Below are 19,950 nucleotides of genomic sequence, written 5' to 3' on the forward strand. Positions count from 1 at the left end.
AATAGATCTTGCGGGACGCAGAGCCCAGACGATTAATTTGGGCCCATAGTTTGTTCCTATTGGCCATATCAAAGGCCACTCGAAAGTCTATCATTGCTACGTAGAGGACGGGATTCTCCTTGATCCTTGCCGCCATAGTAAAGGAGTCAAACAGCCACAGGCAGTGGGTGGTTCCTGAACTTGCCCTAAAGCCCATTTGAAACTTGCTGTGTAGTCCAATAGTCAACCCGCTGGGTAAGTATATCCAGCAGTAGTGACGCAAAGATTTTTCCAGTAGTATCTAGCATTGCTAGAAGTCTAAAGTTCTTGGGACATGTTCTGGAATCCTTCTTTTATATATAGGTACAAGAATTGAATGCTGCCAAGACAGTGGGACGCGTCCCTCCTGGGATACTGTCAAATAGGCAAAATATGAACTCTCCCTAAAATGTAGGATTGTTTTTTATGATTACGTTGGGGAGTCTGTTAGGGCCAGGAGCTCTAGAGTCTTTAAGGGATTTGACTTTGACGGCCAAAGCGTAAGTTAAACTTGTTACATATTATGGGCTGGGTTCCTATATGGGCAGTAGGGTCGTGGAAAGTATTACTGATGTATTTCAGCCATACCTGCTCCCCGATGACACAGATCTCGTGTTTTGTGGCTCTGGCATTGAAAGTACTCAACATTTTCCAAAGTTTACGAGAATCAATCATTCATTTTTAGCAATAGCTACAAAATGTTGCCATTGGGCATTGTTGCCTGAGGAATCCCAATTCTTTACCTACCTGCCGTATTTATTTTTTACATGGCGAATTGCGGCCATTGTCTCCAAATTGGAGGGGCTACTTTTTTTTATCTTAGTTAATTCACGCCTTAGTTGTTTTTTTGTTTCCCGAATGGATTTATTGAATCGGTACTTCTTAGATGGTGGGTTAAGCAAGGCGGTATGTGCCTTTTGCACGCCTAAAGAAGCAGTGCAGTCTCTTATCAGAGCCTCAATTGCATGCGCAGATAGATTACCCTGTGAGGCCAGCAAGTTTTCGGCCTGCGCAATAAAGTAATTCCCAGTGCTCTTAATACTTCTGTCGGCCCAGCGAATTGGACTGCCTGCTGGCTCCCCATCTAATTCGCCAATTTCTGTGCTACCAGTCTTATGCAGTGTAAGAATATCGTGATCACTGTGGCATGTAGCCACAATTTCGAGCTTCCTGACAAATGGAAGAGCCAAGGAGTTACCGTTAAAGTAGTCAAAGGTTGAGGTTTTCATTCCCGATCTCCAAGTACTCCTCCCTGGTATATCCCTCTTGACCCTTCCATTTAGTAGGAAGCAATCCCAATTGAAAATTAAATTGACCCATAAAAGGCCTTTAGGAGACTTTTTTTCCTGAATTGCTTGTCTCTGATTTCCACTTGACGAAATCGGTCTCCTTGGATTTCATTAGGACAATTACATGTTGCATTAAAGTCCCTCCAACATAAATCAAATCCTCTTCTGCTGCAGTCCTGATATTACAAATCAGTTCAATTACGGATTCAGAGACATCCTCAGTCTTGCTTGAGCCGGGAGGGTTATATATATTTATGATGTTAATACCACCAGTAATTTTCTCCTGGAATATTCTAACGGCGAGTTCGTGGGAATTATCTGTACCGGTCTTTACTCGCGCCACGTTTAAATGGTTTTTATCGCTGATGATGAGGCCCCGTATGAGCGGCCTCTTAGCCCTTTGTTAGAAAAGATTTGAAACATTTGCTATCCATCTATTAGCAGCTCTGATAGTAGCCATACTTCCTGTAAAAGGAAAATATCATTCTATAACAGGAGATCTAAAGACCCTCCAGCCTCAAGCAATGCGAGAATGCCCGTGTTTCCAGGAAGATAAAACTAGGCCTCAATTTCCACTTGGCTGCGCAGGTGCGTGATTTAAAACAAGCCAATTCAGAATTAAAGTAATTTATCAAATTGGCCCACAAAAAAGTGGGCCCCTTTGACCAAAAAAAATGTCATTCCCGTGTCCTTATAGGCCAATCCGAGCCTGTGTGACTTGCAGTGATCCGAAAAAGCCGGCGGCATAGTACGTGGCCTCCACCATTGTTACATGTTTTGGGGGGAGTGGGGAAGGTTCCAAGATAAACCGTTTTATCGCCAAGAAATGATGTAAACTCGTTGGTAGCATTCCTAAAGCATGAGGGCCTCCCCCTCTGCAAAGTGGCCTCCAGGCCTCAGGACGCGGAAGACCGATTCCAGATGTTGCGCGGTAAAGGGCAGTCAATGTAAAGCCGCATTGTATACATCATGCGGACGCCGGCCAGCGCTAAACGGGGAGTGGTGATGGAGCCGCTACAAGTGGGGTGGGGGTTTGTATAAGAGCCGGACTGGAGGAAAGCCAAGGAAAATGGGCTGGAAACTGCGGTATCCAGGTACCTCAGCAGGAAAGAGAGCGGGCCAGATGTTCAAGGTGGCGGGCTGTTTGCTGCCCCATACGAAAGTATGACCTCACTTCATCATTGTGCAAAAAATGCATTGCAGAATTTTCTATGTGCAAAAAGACATCCTACTTTTGTAATTAAAATGTCGCTTGCTTTACAGAGAAATTAGCAGAATGTTTTATTTTGTTATTTGAGTGGGTGTCACATCCCCTCTTAGTGGCCGTTCTGTCCCTCTCCTGCTTAGTTTAGTACCTTGCCTCATATCCTGTGCCGCCATTTTGCTGTCTCCTTTTCAGTACTTTTCTTACTGCAGTCACATAAGTCTTTTTGTAGTGTCCAACCCAGGCAATTACAGACCCTTTGCGCCCTATCTTCCACATTGCGGGTAGGTGATTGTAGTGGAAACGGGTGTTTGGGTTAATTTGGTGTTGAGAAGCTGGACGTCGACGAATGTATACTATGAACGCAAACCACGTCTTCTGAGCGCTGCATCGTGTATGTACTTTTCGCATTCTCGAGGCAGCTTTTGTGCTAGTGCTAATAATACTGTCCAAAATTGCGCGTGCATCGGTCCACGTTTTCGTTAATGAGGCGCTGGGGCTCCTGACTTCTCTATTGCCTTAGATGATGTGAATTTCGCATTATCACCTGATGATATCTGTCATTTACATTGACAGATTTCCAGTTATTCTGTTACAGAATCGATATGGGCTGCAGGTGTTGGACTGGAAGCAGAGTCGTCACAAATGTTCCTGCGTGACAGTACTGTGCAGAAGGACTGTTCCTCCCAGTGCAGTGGCTATGATGGGGCTCCTTCTTGCCTACCTCTCACATCGTTCACGTTTACCGGGACGCACTTGGAAGCAAGACGACGCTGAGCAACACGGGTTCGATCCCCGGGTCCGCGCTTAGAAACTTCTTATTAAGCGCGTTATAAATAACCCATTACATATTACATTACTACATATCTGATATGAGTACTCATTGTGAGAAGCCTTTCCCACACCGTCCTTTGCGAGCCCCAGGCCAGTTCTCGCATCTAAGAATGTCACTACATGGCCATTCCCAGACCCCAACCCAATCACCCAGAAGCGCAACAAAGCACCTTTCTCAACACTGGTGCCTCCACTTTCACAGCCTCCAGGAAGAAAAAGGCTTCCTGGGAGTTAAGTGGCCCCAACTCATGCAGCCACTAATTCAAAGTACACTGTCTCCAACCAGAAGTAGTACAATAATCTCCCTGGGTCAGTAACCAGACCAAAGGCGCGCCTAGGCGGGAGCTCTCAGATTTTGGAGGTTATAGAGGTCAGCAACTCTATTAAACAATTCCCAATTCACACGTGCCTGTTTGTGCTTGCATGCACTGGCGTAACAGGGGCCCCCGCGGCACGGGGGGCCCGCCAGCACATGTCCTGGGAGGTGGTCCCACTTGAAAAATAAAAAGAACATTTTTTTCCCCTAAAAAATAAGTTTCTTTTTGAATTCACTCTGCATTCATAAAGTAATTATTTCTGCTACAGAAATAATTTCTTCATGGAGGCAGAGTGGCTACAAAAAGAAACTTTCTTTTTGAAGTCTGAGGGCTCCCCCATCCCCATGACATGGAAGACCCTAGGCTGGAGGTCTCCATGTCATGGGGTGGTGGGGAGCCCTATGACTTCAAAAATAAATAGTTTATTTTTTTGAAGTCACTCTGCCTTCATAAAGAAATTATTTCCGTTATGGTTCGGTCCTTAACTGAATAATTTCTTAATGAAGTTAGAGTGACTTCAAAAGGAAAAATGGGGCTCATTCTGACCAGGCTTGTCCGGAAACAATGGTGCTGGTAAGCTTACCAGCATCGTTGTTTCCGGACCGGCACATTACAGGTCTACCTGCTGGGGCCGCTATGCCTGACAGGTCCCTGCCATGCACAGCGGCCACGGTAGGCAGGCCTGTCACGGAAGCACCGGCACCGTTAACAACGGTGCCGGTGCTTCCGTGTCCCCATTCCCATGGAGTCCTATGGGACTCCACAGGAATGGGGATTACCAAAATTACCGGCGCCTGACTTCCCAACAGCCGGACTTGGAATAGCCTGGTGGCACCGGGAAGTCAGGCGGCGGTAATTTTTTACAGGCCTGGCTGTAACCCGCCAGTAGCAGCGGCACGGTTACCCCCAGACCCGTAATGAGCCCCAATTTCTTTTTGAAGTAATAGGGCTCCCCTCAACCCCATGACCTGTGCGTGTGTGCGTGTGCGTGTGAGTGTATGGTCAAAGAGTGCACAATTAAATGTATAGGAGGCTGCCTGTGTGAGTGTATGGTGAAAGGGTGCACACAAATGTAAGGGTCGCTGGGTGTTCATGTACGGTGAGCCCCAATTTCTTTTTGAAGTAATAGGGCTCCCCTCAACCCCATGACATGTGCGTGTGTGCGTGTGAGTGTATGGTCAAAGAGTGCACAATTAAATGTATAGGAGGCTGCCTGTGTGAGTGTATGGTGAAAGGGTGCACACAAATGTAAGGGTCGCTGGGTGTGCATGTGTGCGTGTACGGTGAAATGGTGCACACTTTAATGTATGGGTGGCTGTCTGGGTGTGCCTCTATGGTGAAAGGGTGTACACATGGTGTACACCCTTTCACCATACAGGCATATTATGTACTGGGTGTACATTCACCATATGTACACCCAGCCATCCATATATGGATGGCTGGGTGTACATATGGTGAATGGGGTGTGTCCTTGTGTACAGGGGCACAACAAAACCTACATTTTGAGGAGGCCAACACTTCAAATGTTAGGAGAAGTGCTAACTTCACAGGCAGTGGGGAGTGGCAAACTTATTTGTGTGGGGGCATCTAACTTCTTTACGCATTTTAATGAGACAATTCTAGTGTAGTTTCAATGTTACAAGCAGTTAACTCTTTCCTTTAAGGCTCCTACTCCCTCTCTACCCTTCCAATCACTCCCCTGGCATGCAAGTACTAGACCCACATCGCGATTTCAATTGCCTAAAAAATTTGGCATTTGAATGCAGGTACTAACAGTGAAATGCTTTCCGTTGGTAATTGCTGGGCCCTTATTAACAGCAAAACCCAGGTGCTGTTTAACTTCTGTGTCCTGTTCTGTCCGGCAACTGCTCTAAAGGTCATTCAGGTCGAGTTAACATAGCCCAAAATTTCAGGGGGGTCGTGGGGAGTGCTGAAGCCCAGTCAACTCAGTGGTGTTGCACCACTACTTGTGTTTAATGCCGTGATTACGCCTAGCCCTATTCTTCCTCGTCCCAGTACTTATGTATGAGGCAGTACTTGTGTATGAGGCACTCTGCCTCATACACAAGTACTGGGATGAGGTAGAGGTACATGAAGGTAATGCCTGGCTTAGCTACCTGTCATCTTCATTACTCCTAATCCCACTCTTCCTCATCGCAGTACTTACCTATGAGGCAAGGAGTCTCATACGTAAGCTCTGGGAAGAGGGACGTGGAGTTAATTCTTGGCCAAGGAGCTGATTTTGGAGATGTGGGAAGGAGAGGGGATGCGTGGGGGAGCAGGATTGTGCGATAAATCATAATGGTTGTCCATGTCCAGGCTAAGTAGGCATGATATGTGGTATTAGTGTCTTGAGAGGCATTTTGGTGTAGCCAGTCTAGTCATTCCTCAGTTTTCTTTTAACTGGGAATTTCTGAAAAAGCAGTCCTGGTAAGTGTAATTACCTGGCTAGATTGGCATGTGGGTGCTGCCAGTCTAGCCATTTCTTACTGAGGCATTGTATATTTCTCTAGGCATCTGTGATAAAATATGATATAAGTCATTGATAACGCGCCTGTACACAAGTATTTCTATGCGCGACAAGACAAGGGAGAGAAGATAGGGGGAGGACAAGACAAACAATCTCACTAGGCCTTGTGTCATCGCGAGAATGAGAAGTGCAAGGGGAAAGGGAGGGGAGAAGTGCAACAGAGAGGGGAGGGGAAAACAGGGCTGCAATGCTCGAAGTGCAGCCAGGGCAGCACGGCTTTGGGTGGTGCAAGGAGAACAAGGGGCTGCAGGGTTACAGTTACAGACCCAAAGTGCATGGTAGACACAGAGACAGTGCAAGGGTGACCGATCAAGAAAGAGCCTGGACTTTGGAGAGACTCTGAGGGTATCCAAGCAACCGGTCTGTACAGCAGATGGGTAGGTCAGCAGGGGAGGGAGAGAGAGAAAGTAGAGGAGAAAAAGTTTTGAGATGTTTTCAAAACTTCAGATGGTCCGGCACAAGTTTGTAGGGGCATGGAGGCCATTCCAGAGGGTGTCACGAGTAGAGGTGAGTGATCTACCCCCCACTCCACTCTCTGCCTGGAGAAGTGTCTAACCCTTAGAGTTGGAGGTAGCTGAGCAAAGGGCTCGAGAAGGAAGATATTTTGGAAGAGAGCATTGGATGCAGTGCGGGCCCCGGACCCAGAATGCCATATGGACAATGCAAAGGGTCTTGAACTTGATCCTTGCAGCCACCAGGAGCCAGTGGAGAGATTTCAGGGCTGTAGAGATACAATCCCTGGGCTTGAGGCCAAGGATAAATCTTGCAGTCCTGTTATGGATTAGTTGCAGATGACAGAGAGTAGAGGAAGGCAGATTGAGAAAGGGGCTGTTGCAGTAGTCCAGCCTAGAGAGAACCAGGGCTCTGGAGACAGTGAGCTTCTGGTGAAAAGTGAGAAAGGGAAGAGTCCCTTTGAGGAGAAGCAGCTGGTAGTGGAACTTCTTGGTGACATCCGTGATGTGAGGAGAGAAAGAGAGAGTGGCATAGAAGATGACACCAATGTTTTTTGCCTTGCTGGAAGACAAAGGAAGAGGGTCCAAGGTGGACGACCAGAGTGAGAGGGAAAGCTGGTGCCAGGGTCCCAATGAGAAGGATCTCTGTCTTACTGGCATTAAGGCAGAGATCATTGGAGGTGCACCAATCCTAAATCGCGGATAGACAGTCAGGAATGAGCGAGCGAGAGAGGAGAGGAGGCTGAGGGGGGCCTGAAGGAAAGCAGAGTCATCCGCAAAACACTGAAAGTTAGAGGAGAAGGTAGAGATCAGGTGGGGCAAAAAGGCCTAGTAAAGGTTGAAAAACCAGGGTGAGAGTATAGAGCCCTCTGGAACATCACAGATAGAGAGAGGTGGCAGAGGGAAGGGGACCAGGTTGGACCTGGGAGGGGGGGGCGGTCCAAGAGGAAGGAGGTCAGTCATTCCAGTGCCTGATCCGTGATGCCCAGGTTCTCACAGTCGAATGATCAGGATGGCGTGGCGTGTTTGACCGTGTTGTAAGCAGAGGAAAGAAGGAGGGTGAGGACAGAAGGAATGCTGGAATCAAGGTTAGAGAGCAGATATTCACATGCGCTCAGGAGAGCAGTTTCCATGCCTCGGGCAGCTCTGAAGCCAGACTGATGGTCATGGAGACAACCGACGGATTCAGTGTGGAGAGTAAGCTGGGAGATGGCAAGCTTTTCCAAGAGTTTGCCCAAGAAAGGGGTGATGGAGATTGGGCAATAGTTTGCCGGGCAGGTAGTATCAGCAGACGGCTTCTTGAGGCGTGGGTGCACAAGGGAGTGCTTAAGTGGAGAGGGGAACTTTCCAGTGGCTAAAGAGTGATTACAGAAATCGCCCAAGGCTGGATCGATGGTGTCAATATTGTCCTTTATGGTTCTGGTGGAGCCGGGGAGCACCTGTTTGGACAACTCTTGCATAGATCGGACTTGTCTAGAAACCTCATCAGGTGTTGTCAGAGAGAAAGAGGAAATAGGAGGAAAGGTAGAGATGGCCAAAGGGGTCGGAGAGAGAAAGAGGAAGAGGAGATGGAGTCCAGAATGTCCTGAGATTTAGCGGAGAAGTGAGAGGCCAGAGCTGCACAGAGGGCTAGAGACCGCAACAGGATTAACCGGTTCCTTGCAGATTTTAAAGAGGTTGGCTGTGTTGTTAGAGGCCGCGGAGATGCAGGCTTTAATGTTTGCGCTCTTCTTGATGAGTGTTATTCCTTTGACTGGCATTTTGGTGCAACCAGTCTAGGTATGTCTAAATGTGTCCTCGCATGCTTTACTGTAATGTTATTACGGGTCTACACTGGTCTACATTGTGCAGTCAGTTGGACAAGTTTTCATTGTGGCATGGCATTTTTAATAGCAAAGCATTAATGTTCCTGTGCACTGTTGGTGACTTGCAGATATTGGATTGGTGGTACTTTACAAAACAATTGCAAACATTGTGGCTTTATAGCCCATTTTTCTCAGAAAGTGTGCTGTATATTGCATTAAAACACATATTTATATCTTACTCTTAGTGCAATGTGTGGCATACCCCTTCAGCAGCAAGTTAGTGTGTATTGCGCATGCGTGACAATCTAGGCCGGCCCAGGGTGTGGCGCAAACTGTGATTTGTTGCCGAGTTGGGTGGGGCCCTCAGCATAACTCGCAGGTGGGCCCCCACATTTTGTTACGCCACTGCTTGCATGAGCACTATTATGTACCTTGATGCATGTATCCATGCACTTTAATGTGCGGTGGGAGTGTATGTGTGTGGTTGAACTGTTGCGTGCCTCGTTGGGGGGGGGATGGGAGGGGTGCGGGGGTACAGATATGGACGAGTGGTTGTCTGCGGTGAGTGTTCGTCATGTTCATTAATCAGCTTGCCCGCGTGCCTTGGAATGTTCCCTTTCTATATGAATGCATGAGTACACTGTACCCCACGCTGGCCTCTCTTCCCGCGGCACCCCCTTGCGAGCTTTCCACGTCTGCTTTGCTGCGTTATGTCTGCCTTGCTTGGAGCAGGGCCATGTCTCAGATTGTGCACAATCCCGGGGCAGTTCCAGTCTTAAACCAGCTGCCTCTGTGGCCTGCCGAGACAGCATGCCAAGTGGTATAATTATAATGATTATTCTTTTATAACTCGCTTAATACCAGCTGAGGTGTCTAAGCGCAGGATCGGGATTCGAACCTGTGTTGCGCTGCATTGTCTTGCTTCCAGGAGAAACGCGTTGCTCCTGAGCTATCCTTCCTCCCCAGGGATACTCCTCACTCCTCGCCCCACGCCCCACACCCCAAAACACCCATCACTGGGCTCACTTGATTCGGGAGCTTACAAAGTGAAAAGAGGGGGAGTGGGGCATTCATAAAAAATACCAGTTTAAAATAGTAAAAGGCGTTTTATGAGAAAACGAAGGGCTTACAGAAATGTAGCACAGCGTTTACAAGTACATAATGTCAGAAGGCCAGTGCCTCATTCGTAGGTGTGTTTGCCAGGGCTCAGCCCTGGCGTTTATTGGCTCAGACTCACTTTAATTATGAAGTGGTGATAGTCAGTGCATCCATCAACCACAATGAGCAGGTGCCAGCTGCAGTGTAACCCCAAATATGTCAACACTGTGGGGAACAGCTATGGGTGGTCAACAGTGAGGCGAGGTGGCAGCAGGCAACCCTCAAAACAATAGGCCAAAACTAGCCCTCACACTGCACATCACTGTGGGTTGTGCTGGAATGGCCTCAAACTCCTTGTTCTTGGGAAAGCCGTTGATATAGAGCTTGGAATCCTACTGCCTGGATTATTGGAGGCTCCGGAGGTTCCATCAATGGATGGTTTGGTCAATGCTCTAATGAGTTGGGCTCAAATGCTCCAACTGTGTTTTTCTTTTTTTTTCCACTGTACTGTATTATCGATACTTTATTGTGCATGCACACATTAAGACTGCTATGTAGCACAAGCTTTTATTTTAAATATCTGCAGTTATGCAGTTTAAAGTTTTGGGACCAGATTTAGGTATTTTTGGGCTGCGTTTGGAATAATATAATATGGATTTTAGAAATTTTAGAAGTTTTTTTTATAACTGTACTTGTATGACTCTTATTGTATGTTTTACGTTTTCATCTGTTTCTTAAATTAGTCCTACCTGACTTATTTAAACTAAATATAAACATTGACTTAAAACCAAATGACCCGAATATTCAGCACATCCTTTGTTTTCTGTTGGTTTTTTGCTTTCACTGGCAATCTTGTCCACTCCCTTTCTGTGATTTCCCCCATAGTGCTGTGAAATGGCCTCAAGTCGGCGTGAATTGCTCTTCAATATTGATATTGACATTTATATTTTATTTGTATCACACTCGTACACAAGTGTTTCAGAGCGCGGCGAGATACATATTTAAACCTAGATGCATAGTTTGACATGCTTTTCAGCTTCCCATCTTCTTGCTTTCTGCCACAGAAGAACATAGTTGAACTGCTTTGCAGTTTTCTGTCTCTTTGCTGTGTAGCAACTCCCAAATTCCTGCATATGCCCAATCATGTGGATAAAGTTGCTAGTGGAATTTAGGCCTCAAAAGTTTGGTGTGTAGTTGGTTTGTCTCCAGGTTTTTTTTCCCGAAAAATATTAATCGAAGAAACTCATTGAAAAATAAAGGGGGAGAAGGGTACATTTTTTATTTGTTAATTATTTATTAATACACATTTAGCTGAATGGCTTTGTATATACAACATATAAAACAAAGCATTACAAACAATAATCGCAAATATTTCAACAATTTAAAATCAATGCAACTACCTTTCACAATTCATATAGATCATAAAATCCCTTAAATAAATGTAAACAGGGGTGCATACAATGCCATTTCGTTGAATAAATAACACCAAGCGTACATTATATAAAATCATACCCTGTAATAAAAGAAAAACTCTATACTGTGGAAGAGGACACAGCAATCTACTATCTTAATAATTTCAATATAAAATTGATTAAATAAAAGATCAAATTGTGATCACACCCATTTAAAAACACTGGCCATATTGATGTTAGGTCATCCAAGTTAATACAATTGTTATATGCCTTCAAATAGCTCATTCTTATCTTTTGAAGGCTTTCAAAATGTAGTAACAAGTGTTCAATTGTTTCCAATTCCTCAGTCCCACATAACCTATAAAATCGTGCGTTGCGCAAAATGCCTAACTGAGCACCATTAGTCATGAGTGCAATACTTATATTAAATTTCACTCTTAAATACTCTCTTGCGATTGCGCTGTTAGGAAACGCGGTTATCTATGAGGGTTTGGCTTTAAAAGGTGTAGGGGGTCAGGGATGGGCATTACATAATGGGGAAAACGGGTTTAGGGGAACCCCCCCAAATGTATAAAAAAAAATGTTTGTTAAAAAACTCAACGAAAAAGAAACTGGCTGCAAAAGAACATATAACCGAAAGTTGTATTCCCTAAAAGATGTGTGTTTAAAGTGGTAATTGTTCTTTGATGATCATTTGTGGATCAAGATTGACCTCATCTGAAACATGACTAGATGCAAGAAACTAACAATCTTATTTATGGGGATTTTGGCTAACGTGCTTTAAAATAAATTCAAGTCTTTCAGGTATCCCGTGTCTCCTTCTAATGTCTTCTTCCCGTTTCCTAGGAGAAGATCTCAAAAATGAAATCCAACGAGGGCAAGCTGGAAGGCGACAAGCGCCGCCTCAAGGAGATTCTGGATGCGTCTGAGAGCCGCTGCACAAGGCTAGAGCTAGCCCGCCGCGGCCTGGAGGGGGAGCTACAGCGCACCAAGCTCGTGCTGAGTGACCGTGAGACGGAAGTGCAGACTCTGCAGGACCGCATCGACACACTACAGAAACAGGTACTACCTGCAATGTTTAGTTTCAAAATGGTTTTGGGTTAATTCATGGCCATTGCAACTGGTAGAAGGTCTGTTCATTGTTGCCACCTGAAATACTTTTCTGTTGAAATGGCTGGAGAGCATGTAAGTGTTTGTATTTTTCAGTTAGACTAGAGTGTTGGCAAGCTGGGGGGTATTGATGAAAGATGTGTCTTCAATTTCTCCATCCTCCAAATTTCCTGTGTAAGTCTTGTTTCACTGTTTATCCTTTGCATTAACCGGAAGCAATATGAATGTATGAAGTGATTCACTGCAGTGAGGATACATATTGCCTTCATTCCGCAGCGTTGCCTTCATTCTTCACACCGTAAAATAGCAATACACATAGACGGCATTATAGACATGATACAAAACCTGACCATGATGTGGGTGTACTAGGCACGGAACACACAGTTCAACCTGAGGTGGTGTTAGCAACGTGGACATAAAAAAAAACAAAGATAAAGTGTGATGTTGCTTGCACGTAGTTTACATAAAGAGCTTGTATTGCGTCACCAGTAGGGAGAATTACCGTGTGAGACGGCTTCATAAGATACGTGTCCATGAAATCATTATGTCACTTATTCAAGTGCAAAGTTAACCAATACAAACGGCTGGTAGGTAAGATGTTCATATTTGTGATAAATCTTCCTGGCCTGTGTCAACCCCAGAACTTTTTGCTCAGGCTTGGTGATTACGTTCCCTTGTCCCTAGGTGAAGGGAAATCTATTTCCCCGCTCACCTAGAGTTTTACTCTTTTTACGGGTGACCTTTTTATGTCTCTACATAGTGTACGATTGGAATAATAGTTTCCTATAACTTATGGGCTTAGGCTGGGTTTCCCCTTTGGGCTTCCCTTTGTAATTTCTCTTATATCTTGGGTGAACTACTGTTCCCAAGAGGTAAAGAGGGATTTTCATCCCCTTTACATTTTATATAGTGAGCCAGCACACCCTACCTTATATGGAGTGCTGGAGGATACAATGTATCCCCTTTCTTGCTTACCTGGTAACATTTATGTTACAATTGCAAGTTTACTTGAATGGTTGGTGGCAGCATAACTACGTTTATGACTTTGTCCTTCTTACTCGCATGCTGTTAAATCAGCCTCGGTAATGCACAGAAGGGCCACCACTCTCCTAGAATGGTGGGCTCCTTCTTTTTATGCCATTTCTCATTTGCTTGTAGTTGCTGAGGTCTTTCCCTGCCATTCTAGGTGGGAACGACCTCAGTGGAAGTTTTATCTTCAGCAGGAATCCTTTGTATTCCCCACCCTGGCTCCAGAGTGTCTGAGAAGGCAGGAAGCGAGGGAGGAGTCAAACTCTACAGCCCTTTTGTCTTCCACCTTGCCTGAAAGAAACCAGGTCCAGTGGGGGAGTGAGGGGGTCGGTTCTGACTGGACAGCCAGACCGCCCCTTTCTGTAAACTGCAGGGAGAGTTTGAAGAAGTTGTGCCGTAGTCCCTGTTACATACTCTGAGGAAGATGAAGAAAAGACGTCTGTAGCATTTCCAGCGATCGGAGAGCCTGCTATGTAACTGGAGCCTGATGCAACCCTTCCTTCCAATTGACCTGGGGGTTTCCGAATGCAACAACTCCTACCCAGAGGCTGGTTAGATCCACTAGTCTCAAGAAGACCCTCATTTTCAGCCCTCCCACAAAGTGCTGCGACCTTGCTGGGCTGCAAACCGCCAATACCCTGGGACCTCGAACCTGAGTGCGGTGCATGATCTTCCGAAGTCCGAATCCAGCTGAAACTTTGGTGGACTCCTGGTGGTGGACCTCCAGAGACTCAATTCGAATCCCCAAAGTCCCCTCACCAGAGTGTAGGACTGAGAGAGTGAAGAGAAACCATGCCAAATCCACAGAGCCACGAGAATCTGTGAACACACCTTTACTGGAAGCCTCCTCCGACCACTGCAGCTGCAAATTCTCATCCAGTGCCCAGTTCTTTCGTCTCCAGACCAAGAAACCAGGGACCGGGTCCTGTGCTTCTGCTTCCTGAAGGCATCCATTCCGAAGCTCTTCTTTTCTCCTGAGGTACCGTGTGGGCTTGGGTAATACCTTATGTCTGGTGTGAATCATGTGAGGCTGAGTGGGTGATTCGTGTGGTTGGGAGTTGGTCCATACCACGTGCCCAGGCGTAATGCTGGATCACATATAGGGAGCCTTCTCTGAAGCCGCTGAAGATTGTAAATTACTACGAAAGTGAATACTTACTTGTAAGAAGATCTGCTATGGAACTTTGACTTTCCTGCAACTGAACCCTATGGTAACTATCTTTGTGAAAGAAGTTACAAAGTTTCATTACGTTTATATTTACCTTTGAGTTGAATTGTGCAAGTCTAAGAAGATAATTTACTTTACTAATTTTAAATGGTGTTTCCCCACTTCTAAAAAGTAATAAGTGTTCGTACAGTTTTAGTATTTGTAACTGAATGAGTGTAAAAGCTCACCTATAGGGTTTACTTGCCTTGAATAACATTGTGTCATTCTTATCAATGGGTTATACTTTCTCGGTCTGCTTTCTACAGTGTTTCAGTGTTTCTTTGGACCATATGTAAGCTACAATTTCTACAAAGCCCTTAGTTGGACTTTAGGAAAACTGTCCTAACAGCATCTTTATTCTGGGCCGTTCTTAGAGCTTCTCAATGCGTGCCGTGGAGTGTTAGTGAGTTCATCATAATAAAGTGATCCTTGCCTGTAACCCCTTTAAAGAAGTGCACAGGCAATCTTTGAATTAGGCTGGGTAGAGTGGCCTCCACCATTAGAAAGGCAGATTTCCCAAAAAGGAAACATTTTTGTAACCTCTGAAAGGAAGAGAGACTCAACTACAGCAATGTGGGAAAACCTGTAATTTTGTATATACATGTTTCCCTTACCTTCAATGTGAGTGGATTACTGTTCAGCAATGTGGGGCCTTGTGATGAGACGGAGGAACCTAAATTAAAGAAACACTGCAGTTTCTGAACTTTACATTGGGTGCCGTCTACTGCCCTTCTATTCCATCTGGTGATTGAATCATGCCATTTTCTCATTTCCCCCAAATCACAATCTCCCTCTTGACGCAAAGACCGCAATGCAGTATGGATAGTGTGTGGAACCTGAGGGTGTCCTCACTTCTTTTCCCCCGGAATCCTCCTCCCAGGTGGCCAGGGAGAGGCCATTTCTCTTGGACCCTGACCCTGTATTCCCTATTTCCATTCTATGATGAATTTTCAGTCCCAGCAGCCTTTATGGGATATTGTCATCCTTTTCCCTTTTCTCCCTTCCAGGATAGCCCTGGAAAATGCCATCAATGTAGTGACACTAGGAAGAGGTTAAATAGGAGGATGTCTTTAGGCAAGGTATGGTATCCCCCTCCTTTCCCTTTTGATAATAAACCTTACCCTCCGAGTACCTTTATAGGTTGTTGCCAATCATTTCCCCTTATTTCCCCTCCGTCATTTCACTCTAGTACTGGGACGAGGAAGAGGCGACTAGGAGTTGTAGACACTAAGAGGAAGTTACACCACTCTGGTACTTAGACGAGGAAGAGGACAGGAAACTATTACGAGGGTCAGGCATATCCATAGAACACCAGTAATTGTGGTCAGGTAATGGGACTCAAGGGCTCGCACCTGCAACCTGTTAATAGGTCACAGGTGCATAAAAGGTGAAGCCACCAGCAAGGAGGGAGAAACCAGCAGGAAAGACACCGGGCTGCGAAAGATGGGCCTCAGAGGGGAGAATTCCTGCACAGAAGGCGTCTGCCGAGGAGGGTTCTGCCAAGGAGAGACTGTGACGCTGGGGCCGTAAGAGGGTCAACGCGGTCCGAGTCCCCTCTGCTTGGTGCCCAATGGAGAAATCCCAAGTGCTGCAGGCCATTGTTGGCGTCCGCGACTGACGAGCGGAGCTACCAGCAATCCACAGCGAGATTAGCAGAGAGTGAGCGCTGTTTGCAAAATTCCAGAGACGTGTGCGCGGAGCCGAGAACGAAGAGAGGGGAACGCCTAGAGGAGTCGCTGAGGACCGGTGAGTGAATCGGAGGGAACACTCGTACCGAGGCTTCTACAGGGCATATGGTGATGCTGAATAAATGGAATTAAGTGTGTAAGTGACAGTGAACCCAAAGTGAGGGGCTTTTGAACATTAAGAGTAAACGCTTAAGTATAAGTCAAGCATTATTGAATACTGAAGTAACGGAAAGCTTTAATAAGCCTACTAATGAAATTAAAGCATGTGTGAAACACAAGTAATGAATACATAAGTTCAAAGAATGAAACTTTATAGAATAAGTGACAAGCAAGTGACAAGTACTTTTGAAGATTATGAAAGCAAGGTGGTGGAAGAGAGTGAGCACCACAGAGTAAGTTATGTGGAAGAACACACAGTGGCAAAGCCAAAAGATTGGCAGGGAGAATCCAGAGTGAATGCAAAGAGCAGGTGTAGTGAAAGAGAAAGCTGTGTGGGCAAGGTTGCATGACCTGTATAATGGGTGGACTGTGTGGTCCAACAACTGCACCTAGACCGAGGATACCCTGTCTGGGAAAGCCAAGGAAAGTAAAGATAAAGAATCTCCACTTTTGAATAATCTCCACTTGTGAATAAGATTGCTGAAGTGAATGTGAAAGATAGCAATCTGTATGAAGGATTATAAAATTGCCCTGGAACTGTTTTTGAGTTTACAAGCTGGAAGAGCTGGCATCTTGGGGAAGGAAAACCCAAGACATTGTGAACTGTATTGTTGCCTTGTGGAAAGGAACCCTGGGGCCTTTCTGGGAGCTGTGTCCTCTATTTGGGGAAGAGAATTCTTTTGGGGGGCTAACCCTGACCAGGTCAACATGCACTTGTACTACGTTCATAAATGTAAACATATGTAAGTTATGAAGAGTTGCAATCCGGGGTACAATGAGGCTTTGCCCCCTGCCTCATATATGATGAGGATTAGAGAGTCTGTACCCAATTGATTGTGTGTATTCCGTATGTTATCAAATGCAAATAATCCTCAAAGATTTGATCATAAGTTAAACATGTTCACATACCCCACCGTTTATGTCCACATGAAGTGAATGAAAAAGAATTCCAATCTTAGACAAATGTTTTCAAATTACAGCCACAGCCGACACGTGTTTCAGCTAACAAATGGGGTCACACATTAATCTATTATGTTCAACATAGTGAGTACAATGAATGATACATACCATAATTGCATTATATTTGATGGAGGAATAATGAGCAAGTATATAGGGACATCAAGCAAAATATAAGCAGAACACATACATCTCATAAAAGAATGACGTGTCTATATTCCTGTGTCTCATGCGTCTCATAATGTGGGTCTCAATCCCCATGCATGCTGTGTATATACCTAATTAGTTTTGAGTATCAGATCCTTCTTTACATTCCAAAATAGTTAAAGAAAAGCTGTGCATCTGTACTGTCCAGTGTGGTATGCAGCACATTATAGCTGTTGTGTAACTGTATATTTCGAACAGTTACACAATCTTAATTCAGTTGTTGTTGCTCTCCTATTCTGCCAGTATGGTTGCACAGTCTTGGTTGTGAAACCAGGCTTGTTGGATGTGTTTCACGGTTAGTCTTGTTGAAATTCTTAACAGTTGTACATTCATAAATTATACGCCCTATTATTATCTCGAACAGTTCAAGTGCAAAGCTTCTCCTGTACAGTATGACTAGAGCCAGTTCTTACCCCGTGCAATTCAAATGCCATTCATATCTGAATCTAGTATATGTGTGTCACTATTACTAGATCATATCTCTATTTCTGGTACTTCAGGAACACATTAATTTTGTGTTCTCGATTCAGTCCAATGGTAGTTCATCTCAATCTACATATCATCTTATATTCCATTTGTCTAAGGGGTAGTTTTAGATCACCCCATCAAGTACTGCATCTTACTTTTAGCAGCCCAATAAATCTGATATCCTTTTTGTGTCCTTCCTGATGCAATTCTTGCCAATGACTAGCTAATGGTTGTCTCTTGTCTTGGTTGCTCAAACTTGAAAGATCCTGTTTCTAAATTCATGTATTGTACTTCCTACGTATAATCTTTGATACATACCTACAATTGCATACACCACATATTTGATGCAACGGTTAATACAAATCCTTAATCTTGTCATTCCTTCATTGCAATTGAAAGTGTCACATTCTGAATATACAAATCTGCACATACTACAGGTGCCACATTTGAAAATCCTTGTCTCAATGGTCTCAACCAATCCGATCCAGTACCTGAATCTAAACTTAGCTTAAGAAACAAAGGGCTCACTATATTTCTGATTGTAGGAGCTCTCGTATGTATACATTTAGGTTTAGTGTCAATGTACTCACTAAGATCTGGATCCATTCTCAATATACCAGTGTTTGTGCACTATTTGAAACCGATCTTTAATATTGCTAGAATATTTGGTTATGAAGTTAACATTTGGATTCAGAATATTTGGTTACTTCTTGATAGGATTTCAGCATGGTCTTTATATCAATTAATTTGATCTTGCGCTGGGCTTTATTGATACATTCTTTCGAGTAGCCCCTTTCCCGAAATCTATTATGTAAGAGATCACAGTCATGTTCATATATGCAGTCATCACTACAGCTCCTACGGGCCCTGTAGAATTCCCCTGCAGATAGATTGCTAACTGTGGATTTCTTGTGACAAGCTGGTAGCATGAAGAGTAGAATTCACTAGTTTGAATTTTGTCCCCTTCAACATAAATTTGTAAATCTAGAAAGTTAATTGTAGATTTACTGCTATTTCCTGTCAATTCAATACCAAACATATTAAAATGTAGGTATTCAACAAAAATCACAAATAGATCTTCAGTGCCCTTCCAAATAATGAGAATATCATCAATATATCTCTTCCAGGAAATAATATACTGTGCACAATCTGAGTTGGTAAGTGCCTGAGTTTGTTCATACTGTCCCATGCAGAGATTGGTTAGTGATGGCGCATATTTGGCTCCCATCGCTAATCCTTTGGTCTGCAGATAGAATTCACCATTCAAAATGAAAATATTGTGCTTAAGAGCAAAGTCAATACATTCTTTAATCATTTCTATATGCCCTTTGTGTGATGCTGAGAAGTTTGAGAATGTGTAATTAATTGCGTGGATTGCTAGTTGATGATCTATTGATGTGTAAAATGATTTTACATCTAGAGTGGCCAGTGAGTAGTTCCTACACCAGTCCATCTCTTTAAAAATCAGTAATATTTGCGTAGAGTCCCTAATGAATGATGGTAAGGCAGTGACCTGTGTCCTGATAGCATTATCTATGTATTCAGATAGGCCTTCTGTGGCCCATCCAATACCACTTACAATGGGCCTGACTTCTGGTAATGTCTCAAAAGGTTTATGAACCTTAGGTAGATGGTAGGAAATGTGGGTTCCGTAATAGTAAGAAACCTCTTCTCATCCTCTGTTAATATGCCTGTTGGGTACCATTTGTTGATTAGAATGAGCAAATCTCTCACCAATGTCTTGGTTGGATTGCTCATAAGTCTGTCATAGCATCCGGGTGTCGACAGATGTGAAATTCCCATACCAACATAATCCTCCCTATCAACGAGGACAATATTGCCTCCCTTATCTGCCTCTTGGATTACAATCTTTTGGTCCTCTGCTAGGATTTGGAGAGATACGTTTTGTTCTGTAGTCAAATTTCAGTTTCTATGTTTAGAGTGCTTTTTATCCGTATAGCAACTAATTTCTCGTCTAATAGCTTTGTGGAAAATCTCAATCACGCTTTCTGCATTAAATTAAGTATTGAACTTGGATTTGAATTTAAGTACCTGAATTGCCATATTTCTAGGGTGTATTTCCAATTCTTGACAAATATCTTCTAGAGATGTTTGTCTCTCAGTTTCTAATGTAAGGAGTAGGTGTGTATTTTCTAAATCAGATAT

General features: G+C 44.3%; 1 protein-coding gene across 6 annotated transcripts in view; it reads left to right on the forward strand.

Annotated features, from left to right (window-relative positions):
* The window catches only part of CROCC (ciliary rootlet coiled-coil, rootletin), a 644,212-nt gene that overhangs the window by 480,586 nt on the left and 143,676 nt on the right, over positions 1-19,950 (forward strand). For all 6 annotated transcript variants that reach the window (XM_069611116.1, XM_069611117.1, XM_069611118.1 and 3 more), the window contains one exon: positions 11,806-12,021. In XM_069611116.1, coding sequence (XP_069467217.1) covers positions 11,806-12,021 — 216 coding nt within the window. The remainder of the gene's footprint in view (positions 1-11,805; positions 12,022-19,950) is intronic.

Source organism: Ambystoma mexicanum, chromosome 8 (assembly GCF_040938575.1).
Source record: "Ambystoma mexicanum isolate Mex_15411 chromosome 8, UKY_AmexF1_1, whole genome shotgun sequence".
Lineage (NCBI taxonomy): Eukaryota > Metazoa > Chordata > Amphibia > Caudata > Ambystomatidae > Ambystoma > Ambystoma mexicanum.